The sequence below is a fragment of the Colletotrichum fioriniae genome (genome assembly GCF_027942845.1).
Source record: "Colletotrichum fioriniae strain IMI 355084 chromosome Unknown scaffold_11, whole genome shotgun sequence".
NCBI classification, from domain to species: domain Eukaryota; kingdom Fungi; phylum Ascomycota; class Sordariomycetes; order Glomerellales; family Glomerellaceae; genus Colletotrichum; species Colletotrichum fioriniae.
The window spans coordinates 1,316,462-1,332,122 of record NW_027076847.1 but is presented as its reverse complement, the minus strand read 5'-3'; the positions used below and the strand labels follow the sequence as shown (position 1 = coordinate 1,332,122).

The following is a 15,661-nucleotide window of genomic DNA, read 5'->3' as shown; positions in this document are numbered from 1 at the left end:
ATCTCACTAAAGTTCCAAAATGGGAGAGATGCCACCATCACAACGGACTGTCCGAATTGGTGTTGATGTTGGAGGTGAGTCTGAGAGCTTCAACAGACAACTCAACATACCACGAGTGTCCAAACATGGAAACAGCTTTTTCTATATTGAAGAGACGCATGTTCTCGAAAGAGACCTGGCTGACAGCGTGGTTTCGAAGGAACAAATACGGATGCCGTCGCAATCGACTTAAGTCTCCAGAATACTGCGGACCGCGGGGTTCTAGCGCACTTCAAAACTCCAACGACCCCTGATGCAAGCGCAGGCATCGAGACCGCCGTAAGCACTGTTCTCGCAGCCGCCGGCCTGACAGATTCGCCAGAACGCATCGCAAGTGTAACCATCGGGACAACACACTTTATCAACGCAGTCATCGAACGTGATGTTCGTCGCCTGCAGCGTGTGGGCGTTCTCCGGCTCAGCAGATCCTTCTTGCGTGAAGTGCCCGCTTTCGCCGAGTTCCCTCCGGACCTAGCAGCCGTGATCCAGTCTTACGTGGGCATCGTCGACGGCGGATTACACATTGATGGCTCAGAAGAGGCGCCGATAGTGGAATCTCAAGTCGTTGCCGAGTGCGTCAAAATCCGTGAGAGTGGTGTCGGCGCTGTTGTGGTCTCTGGTGTTTACTCGCCCATCGACGAAGTCTTTGGGCAGGAGGAGAAGGTTCGCGATATCATTCTCCGCGAAGTCCCCGGCGTAGATGTTGTGTGCAGTAAGGAAGCTAGTGCGAGCATTGGCTTCATTGAGCGAGAGAATGCCGCCATCTTGAACGGTGCTATCCTGCGCTATGCAAGGAAGACTGTGAGCAGGTTCCGCCTTGCAATGAAGAGGCTCAATCTCTCTTGCCCTCTCTTCTTGACACAAAACGATGGCACTATTCTTGACGCGGCGTCTGCGGCCAAGATCCCGATCCGAACATTCTCGAGCGGCCCCACAAACTCGATGCGCGGTGCGGCGTACCTCGCAGGTCTAGACACTGGCGGCGACAGCTCTGCTATTGTAGTAGACATTGGTGGGACTACATCTGACGTTGGCGTCCTGCTTCCTTCAGGCATGCCTCGACAAGCTTCAGCGTACGTCACCGTGGCTGGAGTAAGAGTCAACTACTCCATGCCTCATCTCCACTCTGTCGGTCTCGGAGGGGGTTCCATCGTCAGAAACGTGGATGGCAAAGTTAAAGTTGGCCCTGAATCTGTCGGACTCGAGCTGTCCACACGCGCACTTGTCTTTGGTGGAGATGTCTGCACGACGACAGACATCGCAGTCGCGGCTGGCAAAGCAGTCGTAGGTGCAACTGAGCAGGCCAAGACCCTAGACGCTGCCTTTGTGGAAGAGGCCATCCTTCGTATCAAAGCACTGCTAGAGGGTGCAGTTGACGTTATCAAAACTTCACCCGACCCCGTCCCAGTACTCCTCGTCGGCGGAGGCGCCATTTTATCACCCGAAAGCCTGAAAGGTGCCTCCAAGCTCGTCCGGCCGCCCTTCCACGACGTTGCCAACGCTGTCGGTGCTGCCATTGCACGTGTATGCGGCGCTGTTGACATCGTGCAGGGTACAACTCACCAGACAGAAGGCCAAGCCATCGAGAACGCCAAGAAGATGGCCGTTGAGCGCGCTATTGCTGCTGGTGCGATCCCGGAAAGCATCAAGATTGCCGAAATCGAGACGATGCCGTTACAATATGTCGCCAACCAGATCCGAACACTTGTCAAAGCAGTTGGCGACATTGACCTCCATGCCAAGTTGGAAGAGGTAGCCGAGGACGCAGGGGAAGAGAACGGCGAAGAGCAGGCTGAAGCGACCAAAGACTTGACCCGGGCTACCATCGAAGAAGAAAAGATCGACCCAGCCAAGTACAAGCCGACCGTTACTCGGAATGCGAGCGGTATTTCGGAATGGCATATCACTGAAACCGACTTGGAGTATCTTGCCGATGGCTGTTACGTGTTGGGTTGTGCAGGCGGTGGGAGCCCGGCCGCGTCGAAGATCCAGCTTCGGAATATGCTCAGAGCCGGACACAAGATGCGCGTCATTGAGCCATCCTCACTGAAGGACTCAGATGTCATCTACTGGGGTGGTAAGTGGACTGGCTTTGACAAACCATGGGGTCCTAGTGATCAGCTAACTTTGACTAGGCCACATGGGTTCGCCCGCTGTCTCCATCGAACGACTGCAGTCTATTGAGACAGTAGATGCATTTAAGGGGTTGATGGAGTACCTTCGCCATGAGAAGTTCGACGCCGTAATGGGTCTCGAGATTGGTGGTGCTAACGGCCTCGAACCCTTCCTCGTTGGCTCGTCCCGGTTCTACGATAGCCCAATTATTGACGGCGACTGGATGGGCAGAGCATACCCAACGTACTGGCAAACGACATTGGCCGTACATGCTCCATTGGAGCTGGTGCCGTGTGCCATTGACTCCGGAGACGGCAAGACCATCGTCATGACCCGAGCGCCCAACGACGAAATCGTCGACCGTGCTCTACGCGCCTCCTGCTCCGAGATGGGTTCGCGCGTAGGCATGGCAGCCAAGCCAACTACAAGCGATAGAGTCAAGAAATTCGGCGTTCTGAATACAGTCTCCCTTGCATGGCGGATCGGGCGCTGTATTGCGCTATGCCAAGCGACGAACACCATGAGCACGGTCGCCGAGTCCATCATCAAGGAAGCCGGTGGTTTCGAAGCTGCCAAGGTCTTGTTCAGGGGCAAGATTATGAAGGTCGAGAGGCGCCTTTTCAAGGGTCATTCCTACGGTGAGGTACATATCGCAGCCTTCGAAAGCGGCGATGAAGACGAAGCTGCGAACAATAAGGAGCGGGTCGCTGCCGTTGCGCAAGGAGGCACGATGAAGATCCCTTTCAAGAACGAGAATATTCTGGCAGAGCACACCGATGATCGCGGCAAGACTAGCATAGTGGCTGCTGTGCCAGATCTCATCTCTATCCTAGACAATGAATCGGGCCGAGCTCTCGGGGTGCCTGAGTTCAAGTACGGGTACAGAGTAACAGTCATTGGAATTACTTGCTCGCCGAGATGGACCGAGACTCAAGCTGGTCTGGATATCGGCGGACCGAAGGCGTTTGGGTACGATATTGACTACAAGCCGCTTGGGAAGTATGTGGAGCCACGAAGTGTGCTGGAAGAATACTCCGACTAGATCTGGGTTAGATACGCGTCGGAAATGTCGGAACATCTTAAGCAGACAAATAGAATTAGATTTGCAAGACTACGCCTGAACCCGCGCAGTAGGTGAATAGCTGGACAAGACCTCTAAATAATGAAAGAAGCGAATGAGAATAAGTAGAGGTAAAAATGGGGTATAACATGAACCAAAGTAAGACACAAGGAAAAGAAAACATCGTCCTCTCATCATTACAACCAAGGCAAGCCTTAACAAAAGAAACAACGCATCCTCTCAATCCTGGTCGGGGCTCGACTTGGCACTAGAGGGCTTCTCAAACGTCACCTCCTGAGTCACCACAGTCGTAGTCCGAATGTGTCCCCGGACATGCTGCCCATCCATTACACTGTCTCTCTTGCTCTTCACCCGCGACATCTTGTCCAGGCTTTCGTGTGCTCCTGTGCTAACGCTAACGGTGTACTCAGCCGACGTCTCGCTCTCCTGACCGGACAACTCGACTCCTTCTTGGCAATTCAACCCGTCTGTGCTGCTCATGGGGCGATGGATTCCTAGCCCGCGCATGAAACTGGCTCTGTTGTTGCCTTCGCTAGCTTGAGCATAGGGATTGCCGTATTTCGATGGCCTTCCGCTGCTCCTGAATTGAAGTGAAGACGCGTTGAATAGGCGTGGCAGGAGAGTGACGAAAATGGGTCGGAGGGTGGGGAGGCATGCTGCTAAAATGCCGATAGCGACCTCGAGGAATGACCACGTGGCGGCGTCCACGTTATCCCAGTAAGGGTCTTTGGTATCTGCGGCAACGCGGAGGGTTCGGATTCTGAGTGCAGAGATGATGCATGTGCTGTTGAAAGACCAATTAGAATAAGAACTCTCAAGGAAGTGTGGATGGAAACTTACAAGAATCCGAGACAAAACACCACAAGCAACATTCGCTTCTGCTTACGAGGAAGTTGCAGCGAGTTAATGACCGGAATCGGCATGCTGAAAATGGCAAAGTCGGCTACAAGGTTGACTCCAGCCATGGTGTACCAGATGGCAAGGAAGTCTATGCAGCGACCTTCGATGGTCGAATCCCAGAAGGCCGCGACTGGGAGACACATCATAGGGAGAAGGAAGGAGAGCATAGCGGTCCACGAGATCATGAAAGCAAGACCCCACAGCGTCAACTTCTGCATGATGTCGATGGCGAAGATACGGCGATATTGTAATAGGATGGAAACCTTAACGAGGCAGGTCGCGATGTTGTACACAATGATCGAGGTATAGAAGGACTGATATTGTTGTAAGTACGGGCTTGGAATAAGGTAGAGGTGGTTTCAATAGCTTGTACCTTCATGTAAGGGACGTAGTCCTCGGGTGGAGGAACCCATGAGTGAAAGCCAAGGCCCCATTTGCTTTCTTCAAACTCATCAGTAGGAGGTTCTAAATTGCACGTGTGAAGTATCATTTGGACTCACCAAGCCCAATAGCAACAGCTGATCCGATGAGGAACATCTGGAAAAGGAATGGTGTTAGCCAGCAAGTCCAAGCCTCAGGGCCAGCTGTATTTATCGCTTACCTGGGCAACCACCATCACCGAGTCGTCCAGCCCAAAAGTTCGCAGCATCTTAACCCTAGTATAAACCCGAAGACTAACCGCCGCAGTCGACAGGACAGATCCAACAGCCAGAATGGCAACTATCTCTCCAAACCGGGATTGGCCATCGAGGGCATGGTCGATGGTGCTGACGGAGGCCTGTTGCTGAGTCTCTTGTATCGCATTGAGGTTTCTCACGAGGACGTTTGCCGCCATGTCTAACAGACCTCCAGATGATGTGCGTAAGTGGCGTAATTCGAGTTGATTTGTGAAGAACCAAGAAGAAGAAATAAGTCTTCATCTGTGATCGAAGAGTAGAGGCTTTCAGCCATCCTTATTGTATTCTCTCACCTCGCCTGGGAAATTTGCCCACCTCAGATCGAAACCCCAGCAGCCACAGGCCGTGTTTCCACCTGCACTGGTGCAATTTTCGAACTATCGGGTCATCTCTGCGGACATGGATACTCCCACTCGGTTGAACGTCGTAATAGAGGCTGAGTGGGAAGAGAGCGCGCACTAGTCACCTAGTCGATGGCTCAAGATCTTCCGTGGGGTAGCATTGGTGCCCTTGAGGCAACTCTGACAGGGATCGGCCATCATGAAGCCGTGAGAAACCAATCCGGGGAAGGGAATGAGATTCCGCCAAGCGTCGCGATGCAAGGGCCAACCCCCCATGTATACGACCTCTATCCCGATTCCCAACAGACTCGACACGCAAGGTGGCAGGCCGACATGATGGCAACTTCACGAGGAGGGGGAGGTGCTCCGGATGCACTCGCTAGCCAATTGCGGCTGCAGTCTCGACTGGGTTACAGATCGCTAGATGCCTGTCTGAAGGATTGCTGCAGAACATAGGGCCCGAACTTGCCCCTGAATCCAGCAGTAATGGATTGCGTAGCGCGGTATGTGAATTGTACCAATCGGCGACCAGACTGCTTGTCGCGAATCCTGCGCGTAGCCGAGTCTCGGAACTTTATTCGACGCAACCTTGGAGTGAAGAGCGGACTGTCGCCAGTTCGGGTGGCCTTTGCATGTTCGGATGAAGAGTCCCGCGAGATCCGGTGGCTTGAGAAGGTGGACTTGGCCTTGTTTGTGTGTAGCCGCCGACTGAGCAGAATATCGACGCCGTTAAGTCGGCACCGGGAGCTGTCACAGATCGCGGCCGACCGTGCAACCTTCAACGTCGGCACTAGCAACAGTGAGTATCATCGATCTCAAACCGACTTCTTCTTTCGCCGTCTTCATTTCCTGCGTGGAACCTTGGCGGGCGCCCACCCGACCGCACGCTTTGAGTTGCGCCTTGGATCAAATGTCTGTGAGTTGGTCTCGTTGCTAGCGTCAACGGTCGCTCTTGGAGGCTTGCCTCACGCGCACGTCCTGGGCACCTCTGTATCCGTAGCTCGGCCATGGCGCAGACACGCGAAGTCCACGTGGTATCAGGCAAGATTGATCAGCGAATGCAGAAACATCAGGAGCTCTCTGGGGGTTGAGACATTTTCGCACAGCAGTATCAGCCATCATGTGTGAGTTTGTGATCTTGGCAGAGTTCAATAGTGAGCAATAACCCTTCGAGATCGCAATTCAAGCGCCGATCAACTGCAATTTGAGACCAGACGACAGGCATCTTTTCTCCACGTCGGAAAGAACGGCTGCCACGGAGGCGGTGGCAGATCGTTGTGTCAAAATCATTGATACGCCCTATCGAGACCAAAAACAGCCAGGTAGGATTTCGTCATCCAGGAGACACCGGAAGTCTAATGTGAATATCGTCGAAATTGTCGGGTGCAGGGTAGTGAATAAAGATTGACAGGGGAAGTTAACGATGATCCAAGCCTATGTGTGAACTCCAAAAGTACGCACGATAGGTTACATCAGATGAGGATAAATCCACAGATGAGCCAGCAGCATTGGCCTAGCTTTGTCCTGAAGTAGACGGCAATGTGTTCGGGACGACTAATTGGTCTTCAAGACTCTTCAGTCAACCCGAAAGGGGAATACGGCACCTTTCAGCAGTTCCATCAGAACGATGATCTCTTCTCGTTAGTTGTGAGACCTAGCGGCTAGGCCAAAGAAACAAAAGAGACGTTGCTCCACAATCGAGGGCCTTTTTGGGGGCCAAGGTTGTAGCTGGGGGTAAATATTGACCAGGGCTGGGCGAAGACATCCACAAATGCCGTCCGAAACCATGCTGCAAATCGCAGATCACCACTCTGCCAATGTTTTGCTGATTGCAATCGCAATTTTTCAAGAAAGCCCCACGGGCCATGTGAGCATGCCACCTTGAAGCTAGGAGTTGCTTTACTTTGATCAGAACTCATGCAATTGAGGCAGAAAAGCATCGATGATCCGGGAGGAGCGCCGTCGCCAAAGTGCAAGATCTGGGGTCAAATTACTCAAAAGGTTGACTTTTGGACCCTAGGTACGATTTGGGCTGTTGAGATTGATGAATTCAATAAAGCCCAAGACACAGACCAAGTGAGCAGCAAACTCGCTCTTAGCTCGGCTAAGCAAAATAAGATTTTAGCCCGATTTGTTAGTCAAAGGACATCTCGAGTTTCGAGTTCATGGGAATACTTCCCCCGATATACCTTATCCAAAGCGGCCCCACCTGGATCCGCCTGTTCGCCGGGCTGAGCGGTCACGGATGACGGTCTGGAGTCGACAGTCACGATTCAAACAGCAAGCAGAGAAAGGGCGACAATTGTGATTTAAGTGGAAGGGCTTTAGAAACAAATTTCATCACGCCTTGATTAAACTCAGCAAACAGTACATGTCCTTCACAACTTGGGAACACCTCCCGCCGTCCCCAGAGTCTTGGTGTGGCTCTTATTCTGGTCGATACCCTCCTCCACCGCCTTGATCTGCAATGCCAGAATCTTAGAGTAGTACCGACAAATTGCGAGATTGCCGCCCATGAACCAGAAGCCAGGGTGCCCCGTCGGCCGCCACATGGTCCTGAACTCGCCCTCCTCATCCCAACCCCACACATCGCCGACACGATCGGCGAGCTCGTCGCCAAAGATGTTGCGCGCCTCGGTGCGCATGTTCTGGTATCCCGTTGCGAAGATGATCTCGTCGCCCTGCAGCTCCGAGCCATCCGCGAACCGGAGGCCGTTGGGAAGAACCTCTGTGATTTCCTGCCCGCTCTTGATCTTGATCTGGCCGTCGATGATGAGCTGGCTGCATCCGACGTCGATGTAGTAGCCGCCACCGCGCTGGAAATACTTGACGAAGAAGCCGCCTCCGCTGGGTCCCATGTCTAGGTTGAAGCCGGCTTTTTGGAGACCTGAGAGGAGCTCGGCGTCATTTGCATTTTGTACTTCCGTGGTGCCGACTTGAAGCGATTTGAAGAGCTCAGCGGGCAAACTCCATAGCCAGAGGTCGGCGTCGTCAACTGGGGGTGAGTCCTCGTCGTAGAGACCTTTCAAACCAATGTCTGTGATTGAGCTTGAGGAGACGACAGATGTTGAGCTGCGCTGTACCATGGTGACATCGTACCCTTGCTCGTAGAAATCCTGGGCAATGTCGTGACCCGAGTTGCACGAACCAACGACAATGGCCTTCTTGCCCTTAGAATTGGGCCTCGCGCCCGGGAACTCGGAGCTGTGACAGAGGCGGTCTCCCTTGAACTTGTCCATGCCCTTGATACTAGGGAAGAACATCTTGCCAGAGTGGCCCGTCGCCTGGATGACGTGGCGAGGGTGCAACGTCCGAGTCTCCTTAGATCCGTCGGGTTTTTGCCTGTCAAGGGTGACGGTCCACTGCCTCTTGGAATCATCCCACGAGGACTTGGTGAGTGTTGTTGACATCCAGACATTGAGCTCGAGAAGGCTGGCATACGCCTCGAAGAAGTCTCCCATCTTATCCTTGGGCGTGAATACGGGCCAATGACTCGGGAAGTTGATATACGGTAGGTGATCGTACCAAACCGGATCGTGGAGGACAAGTTGGTGGTATCGCTTGCGCCAAGAGTCTCCGATGCGCTGATGCTTGTCTACAACAAGGGCGTTGACTTTGAGCATCTTCAGTCGAGCGGCGATTGTGAGACCAGCTTGACCGGCACCTAAATAGTTGTCAATATAGTCCGACGGAAAGTTGGGCGCTAGAGGTCAAGATGCTTACCAACAATCACTACCGTAGGCTCGCTGTCAACGTAGTTAACGCTATCATCCCTCTTCTCCTTCCAATTCTTGCTTTCCCGCTTCTGGACGTGGTCAACACCCTTCTCTCGTCGGTGCCGAGTAGGCTCTTCATGACCTGCGATTTCGCGCAAAGTCGTAAAGAATGTGAAGATCTCCCACTTATCACCAGACTCAACCATGCGCACGACACCCTCACCAGGTCCGACATCCGTCTTGACCTTGATGAAGTATTGCAGGCATTGGACCTTGCCATGGGCATCGAGCGGCGCAAAGTGAGGTGCTCTGTACGCAGTGGAAGTATCGATTTGCACCTCCTTTAGCCTACACGCTTCACTGAGGAAACTCTCGATCTTCTCTCTGCCCTTCAGGGTGCGAAGATCCCAAGATAGCGCTAGGTGGTCCCTCCAGTAGCCGTCGGCGACGAAGAGTTGTGCGAGCTTATTGTAGTCCTTGGAGTTCAGTGCCGCATTGAAGGCGTTGATGACATCTGCCGCGGCCTTCCCCGCATCAACCGATGTTGAGCGAACGGATGGGGGATACTCGCGGGGCGGGAGGTTGACTGAGCCCGGCTCGATCCGTTCGCTTCGCGCAAAGCTTCCTGCCATGATTTCGATGTATTTGGTGACTGGTCGAAGGTGGTGTTGTAGTATCTGATGGTCTGCCTGCAGATGCTTCTGGCGAGAATCGATGTCGGAATGCCTTCAAAGAAGGGTCGTAAAGGAGACTTTATGCAAGACGAGAGATCTTCATCCCCAGTAACAACTTCCCTTCCTCCGCACCGGAGGGCTGAGTCGTGACATCACCTGACAGTTTTGGACGCGACAACGCATTTTGAGGGGGTCGTCCGGGGATAGATCGGGCAAAGAAACGAAACTCTGTCGCACACACTCCACGAAGCAATGGCGTCCTGCTGTGCCGCCTTAGCTCTCAACAGTTTTTCCCATCTGTAGCGGTTTTGTGGAGTTTGGAGGCGCCAAGGGCCGCATACTGTCTCTCAGTTGCAGACGATAGTGCGCAACCGGCTTCCTCGAATGCGGGGGAACGGGGCAACTGGGAGATTTACGCTTGGTCCGACGGGCAAATCATAGAGCTTCAGAATGTTTCTGCCAAGTTGGACGCGCTTTGCTTGGATGGATTAGCTTGAACTCTGCCTTGATACGGGCTGTCTGGACCCGCCGGCGGTTCGAATTACCCCAGACTGAGGGGCGTTGACGCAGCTCGGTGACAACTAAGACGGAGCTTCTCCGCACTTGAGGTCGCGGGGTTGGCAAGGGATGGTTGGTTTCCCAAGATCTAGACACTATGCGAGGTTACTTCAAGCTTTGGTAGAGGCCCAGAGGTTTGGGCATTGGATGCATTGCATATTGCTATCTGAAAGGTGATGATCTGATCTACAGCCCTCTCGAAAGACTTTACAAATGCCTGAACCGTTCATCCCACGATGCAAGAGAGCCAAAGGGTCCTCGTCCCGGGCACCTTTTTGGTTTGCCTCAGACCAGCGTCGGTGGGGGTTGAGTGCGGGGAAAGGCGCGGGAACATGCATGAGAAATCCGGGGCAAGGGAAGCTAAGTCCGTAAAGCACATTTCCGCGTTGCGGCGTTGCGGTTCCGCATTGCCGCCCCATTGCGGCTCCGGGTGGTGTTTTCCAAATCATCAACCGCTAGTTGTGCGGCGACTCTTTAGATAAGAGGCTAAGAGCTAGTCCAGTCGACAGATGCTTCTAGCTGCATAGCGGTTTAGCTAGGGAAATGCACCTGACGGTCTCTCGATGCAAGAGTGTCTGCAAGTTTCGAGATCTACGAGATCTGCATATCGGGCCATCGGAAGACAGGGCAACTCTCGTCAGTGGCACACATTTACATCCCCTCAGTACTAGGTATGTTTGAAGTCATTGTCATAGTTATCGATGGGTTTCTCATTGGTCTATTACTTCTCACGGCTGTACAAGCAGCTTGTCCATGGCATTCATCAGGGAATGAATTCATATCAGCAGGTGAAGTAGGTGTCTGATTCTCTCAGTTTAGATTCTATGCGCCGCCAATATTTAGTTGTCTAGTAGACCCTCCAATACATGTAGTAGTCTAGTACATTGTAAGGCTCGCGACATAATGTAGTAATGAGATTGACCACAAGGATCCTGCTATGGAGCATTCAGTACAACTCAATAAGGCAAGGCTGATCTACGTCCAAATCTTTATGCATTTCCTCGTGGAGACGGATGTCATGCTCAGCGTATCGCTTCTTACCATCAGACGTAACACATACCGCCATGCCAATCACCCGACCTCTTCTGACTGGCTTTGGGACCACCCCAGGCTGACCAGGCTCAGCCGTGCTCTCTGAGCGGACTCTTTGGGCCCTGCAACTGGGTAAGGCTTACTTCGTTTCGGATACTTCATCCACCTTATATGCGGTGCTTCGACAGGGATTCCAGTGGCTGGATCAATCGGAGCAGAAAAGGGTATAGGGGAATATTGTGTGTCTTCAGGTCCGCGCTCGATCCTTAGTACCAACATAGTGGCCATGTGTCGCCCCGTCTCGTCATGTCGCATGATGCACGAACGCCTGGCGGGATCCTCTTGGAGACGCCAAACAGGAATCATGATATCCCCAGGGAAGAGAGTGCGAGGACCAAAGCCGTATTCGCCCCGAGACCTGAATGACGGGCTAAGGTCTTCTGGGAGGTCCCGTGGCTCTAGACTGAAGAAGACGTTCTCTTCCATCATTGTGTAAATCTGGTCTATAAGCTTGGCCTGGTCCGAGGTGAGTTGGTGTCGCTGTAGTTTGCAAAGATACTTGAGGGTATTTCCGATGAATCTTTGCTCAGGCGGTATTTTGGAGGGGTTGCGAAAGCGTAACATGTTCCAGAATAGCATCGCAATGATGTCAATCTTCTCCGAGTCGCCTTCCGCATATGGGAAGTTGGATGGGAAGAAATTATAACAGAGTATGGCGAGTTCATGCAACGGAGAGAAGGAGTCTGGGTATCCGTCGGGTGCATCTGCGAACATGAAGCTGTCGACCGTACGGCCTCTGGGGCCACCCGAGGAATCGTACCAGCGGATGAATATTCGATCCTGCTTGAACAAAAACCGCGTGGTACGGTCGTCTGTCCAATTTGGTGTTTTCCCGGGGATCTCTTGCACAACCCACTCGTCTCCAATGGGGTTAACAGGTGGCAAGGCAAATGTGGAGGCGGACTCCAAGTCCATGACAACAGCAACCTCTGGAAAGCCAGGCTTCTCGGGATAGTCAAATGCATCGACGTTGCTGCTCATGTTGTAGAATGGTAGGTTTCTACGCCGTTCTGTGGTCCAATTCGGCACCCATGACGGGTAATAATCGTCAGATTCCCTAAGCGGCCCGAACTCAGCCAGGTGAAGCAGCATCTGTAAAGCAGTCTTCTGACCACGCTGAAACATCGCCAGTGCAAGCCTTCGGTACAGAACTGACCAGTGTTGTCGAAGATCCAGGTAACTTTGCTGGTCCATAATTTGCTCATGGTCCGGTATCAAACCGACTAACGCAGCAATCCGATCCTCTGGCTCCCTACACTTAGCAGCGTGGAAATTCCAGAGCAACTGGAGGATCGGCTTCCGCTCTTCGCTCAGACTCTTCATCATTAGAATTTGGTAGTGGTATTGGAACGCGTATAGCTCTTTGACACACTTCAATCGCCGAGCAGCGACGACAAACCAAGGCAAACCGAGAGAAGATATTCCACAGTGGACTTTGGCCTCTTTGGCTAAGCATGCCTCCTGGATAATCCAACGGCGCGAAAACCAAGGTCGGGAGAGGAAGCGCTTGAGGTGAAGGATGTGGTCAGCCCCAAGTTGGTTCTCAGTGATTTTCAATGTTGCGTCGGCCATTGTTTTCGCTTGTTTTGTGTCCGGGATCATTTGCATCATGCGAATGGCAGAGAAGATTGCTGCAGTCTTGTCGTCTGGGTCACCGAGCCATATGTGGACTTCTTTTGCTCCTTTGTAGATCCGGCCCATGCGAGGGAGTTGTTGCGCTTTCTCACCAGCATCTTGCTGATTGAGGCAAATGGCATTGATCCAAAGGGATCTTGTGGTAGAGGACTGTCGCAGGGCTCTCAAGAGTGAATCGACTGTCGGGCTGATGTCGAACGAAAATGCACCTTCAATTATCAACTGACAAGACGGTGGCGCGTCTCCCCAGGTGTATGAGACGGCCTCAAAGTCCTTTTTTGTGCCGAAGTTCTTCATCTGCTCCACTTTGTCGTATTGAGCTAAGGAGCACCGCAGAGGAGACTGGGCATCCGGAGCTGGGTCGAGGATGACGATCCGAATCGAGTCCGGGCTCCGCAGAGGCGAATATTGGTATGGAACGATATTATTAGAGCTCATTTTGCAGATAATAGAGAAGTAATAACTATGAGCTCTTTATGAGAGAATGATGAGTTGGAATGATGCGTTTGCAATGCTATCAACATCAGCGGAGACCAATGCTAAGACTTAGGCTTTTATGGAAACTATGAGGACATGCTGCAACTACAACTTGATGCGTGATTACATGTGCGTACATAGCAGTTTGCGTGACCAGAACGAGGGTTTCACGAAATATCAAGGCGTTCGATGCTACTCGCATGAACACCTGCCCATTTTGCGTTACAGGAGGCACGTCGCAGTCTAGTGCAGAATGGCATGTTCATGTTAGTTCCCGCAACCGCCTCAAGAAAACTGAATTCATTCCAGGTATTTAGAAACGATTGGAAGGGGTGATCGGAATCTCCTATGGTATTGCAAGCTAGAACAGAACTCGGGGGTTACGAAGTGAGTTGTGAGTGACACGAAATGCCTCCAAAGCCAAGCCACGAAAAGGCCCGGATAACGGTCTGATGCTTGTACGCCTGTCGGAGGAAACTGTGCGGAAAGTTACATTATAGATTGAGACACTTTGCTCTGAGTATTACACAACGAGGATCATGTGCTCGGTTGTGAGAATGTTGATTGAGTCTTCAAGTATAGCCCCACGGTGGCTTGTAGACACCGGCATCGAGGGGTTTCACAAGCGACAAGATGCAGACTCAAGCTGGTATTAGTCAGTCCTTCGATACGTTTTGCAAGTTCTGCTCCAAATTACACCCGGTCAAAGGATGACCTCTTGACTAACATCTGTGAAGATGAAGACTGTGAGGATAACGAGCTGCAGCATCTGAACTTAGAAAAATCATTTGGGAAAAAGGGGGGAATCATCGGCGGCAGGTGGTTGCCTGGCTCAATTGTATACCAAGACTTTTGGCCATGTCAACTGTTGTACTCTAGCCAATCCGTCTCAGTCATTCACTTCCAAAATCAAGTGTAGACAGGTCACAGGAACTGAGAGTGGCAAGTGTAGGTTTTATATGAAATGATTCTCATATTTCAAACATGAGGACGCCTCTGTACAAAGGATCGCCCGATATCTAATCGCATTTACATCCAGTGTCTTAAGTCATACGTATGTACAAGAATAATGTGTTGAGCACTGCTAATACCAAGTGGTGATAGCATAGCTCAGGGGTTTATGTCCAAAAACTTCTTCAACTCTTCTCTCTCCAACTCTCTTTAATGCTTTAGAAAGAGGCAGCACGGGCAAGCTTGCGACGCATGGAGCGGACGCGGCGGCGAGCAGCAGACTTCTCGCAGTCGTCACCCTCACCAGCGGCAGCGGTGGGAGCAGCAGAGGGCTCAGCGGGGCTGGTGCTGTTGCCGCCGTTGTAGTCGGGAATGCCGGCAGAGGGAGCAGCGGAGGTGGAAGGGGTGGTAGGAGTAGTAGGGGTGGTGGGAGTGGTGGCACCATCGGAGCCAGTGCAGTCACCGTCGGAGGTCTGGCCGAGAAGGTTGGCGGTGTGGTCCTCGCATCCGGAGAAGGCAACGGGGCCACCGGGAACGGTGTAGTTCTGGGGGGCGGGGTAGTAGATGTTGATCAACAGACCGGGCTCCTCGCCGGTGTAGACGCCGGGGAACTTGACGACGGGCGAGGGGGTCTCGGTGGAGGTACCGGTAACGGAGATCTGAGCGCAGGCAATGTAGAACTGGGCACCACCCTTGGTGCCGGCGCCGTGGAGGCCAATGTGCTCAGCGCGCATCAGGTACTCGCCGGTGGGGACCTCCTTGGGGAGAGTGAAGGTGAAGTTGTGGATACCAGCGTTGTTGACGTAGGTGGCCCACTGGAGACCAGCCTCGGTGATGTTGGAGGTGGAAAGCTCGTAAACCTTGAACCAGTCGCCGTCACCCTTGTAGGAGGCGACGCCGGAGGGAGCCTTGGAGAGGTAGACGGCGAGGGGACCGGGGTGGCCCATGTCGTTCTCGACGATGAAGCCGACCTCGTCACCGGCGTTGACGGCCTTGGTCTGGGTCTTTGCGAGGACGTCGTCGTCGTTGCCGCCAATGTTGCAGACGATGCCGTCGGAGGTAACGTCGGTGACGGGGGAGTTGGAGTTCTTGGCCTCGCGGACGTACTGGTAGCGCTCGGTCTGCTCACCGTTGACGATGAGAGTAGGGAAGACGTAGTGGGCCATGGCCTGGGGCACGACGGCCGCGGCGGCGAGGAGAGCGAAGGAGCGCATCTTGATTTTTGTGTTGTGTTGGTTTTGGTTGGTGAAGACCGGTTGGAAAGATCGGACAGGAAGAAAATGAAGAGGTTGATTTTCCACCAGGGAATGAATGAAAGTGAAGTTTCAAAAAGAAAGAAAGTGGTTTGTACAATGACAAAAGACACAGCGATGGTTGAGAACGAAGAGAGAATAGAGAAAAGAGG

The 15,661-nt window shown here is 52.7% G+C and overlaps 5 protein-coding genes across 5 annotated transcripts; 1 reads left to right on the top strand and 4 right to left on the bottom strand.

The window, feature by feature from the left end:
• Positions 1-19: 19 nt before the first annotated feature.
• On the top strand, positions 20-3,196 carry N0V96_008988 (uncharacterized protein; the record flags this gene model as incomplete). Its single annotated transcript, XM_065758508.1, has 3 exons — positions 20-74; positions 200-2,116; positions 2,175-3,196. 3 exons carry the CDS (start codon positions 20-22, stop codon positions 3,194-3,196), a joined length of 2,994 nt encoding a protein of 997 aa, XP_065612901.1.
• Positions 3,197-3,454: 258 nt separating this feature from the next.
• On the bottom strand, positions 3,455-4,970 carry N0V96_008987 (uncharacterized protein; the record flags this gene model as incomplete). The annotated part of the gene is made up of 5 exons (XM_065758507.1): positions 3,455-4,019; positions 4,076-4,449; positions 4,509-4,576; positions 4,636-4,672; positions 4,737-4,970. 5 exons carry the CDS (start codon positions 4,968-4,970, stop codon positions 3,455-3,457), a joined length of 1,278 nt encoding a protein of 425 aa, XP_065612900.1.
• Positions 4,971-7,531: 2,561 nt separating this feature from the next.
• N0V96_008986 (uncharacterized protein) lies at positions 7,532-9,501 on the bottom strand (the record flags this gene model as incomplete). The annotated part of the gene is made up of 2 exons (XM_053188926.2): positions 7,532-8,817; positions 8,877-9,501. The coding sequence occupies 2 exons, from the start codon at positions 9,499-9,501 to the stop codon at positions 7,532-7,534; spliced, it is 1,911 nt and encodes a 636-aa protein (XP_053053692.2).
• A 1,721-nt stretch (positions 9,502-11,222) lies between these two features.
• N0V96_008985 (uncharacterized protein) lies at positions 11,223-13,266 on the bottom strand (the record flags this gene model as incomplete). Its single annotated transcript, XM_065758506.1, has 3 exons — positions 11,223-11,255; positions 11,491-12,989; positions 13,056-13,266. 3 exons carry the CDS (start codon positions 13,264-13,266, stop codon positions 11,223-11,225), a joined length of 1,743 nt encoding a protein of 580 aa, XP_065612899.1.
• Positions 13,267-14,474: 1,208 nt separating this feature from the next.
• On the bottom strand, positions 14,475-15,470 carry N0V96_008984 (uncharacterized protein; the record flags this gene model as incomplete). The annotated part of the gene is made up of 1 exon (XM_053188924.1): positions 14,475-15,470. One exon carries the CDS (start codon positions 15,468-15,470, stop codon positions 14,475-14,477), a length of 996 nt encoding a protein of 331 aa, XP_053053690.1.
• Positions 15,471-15,661: the final 191 nt, after the last annotated feature.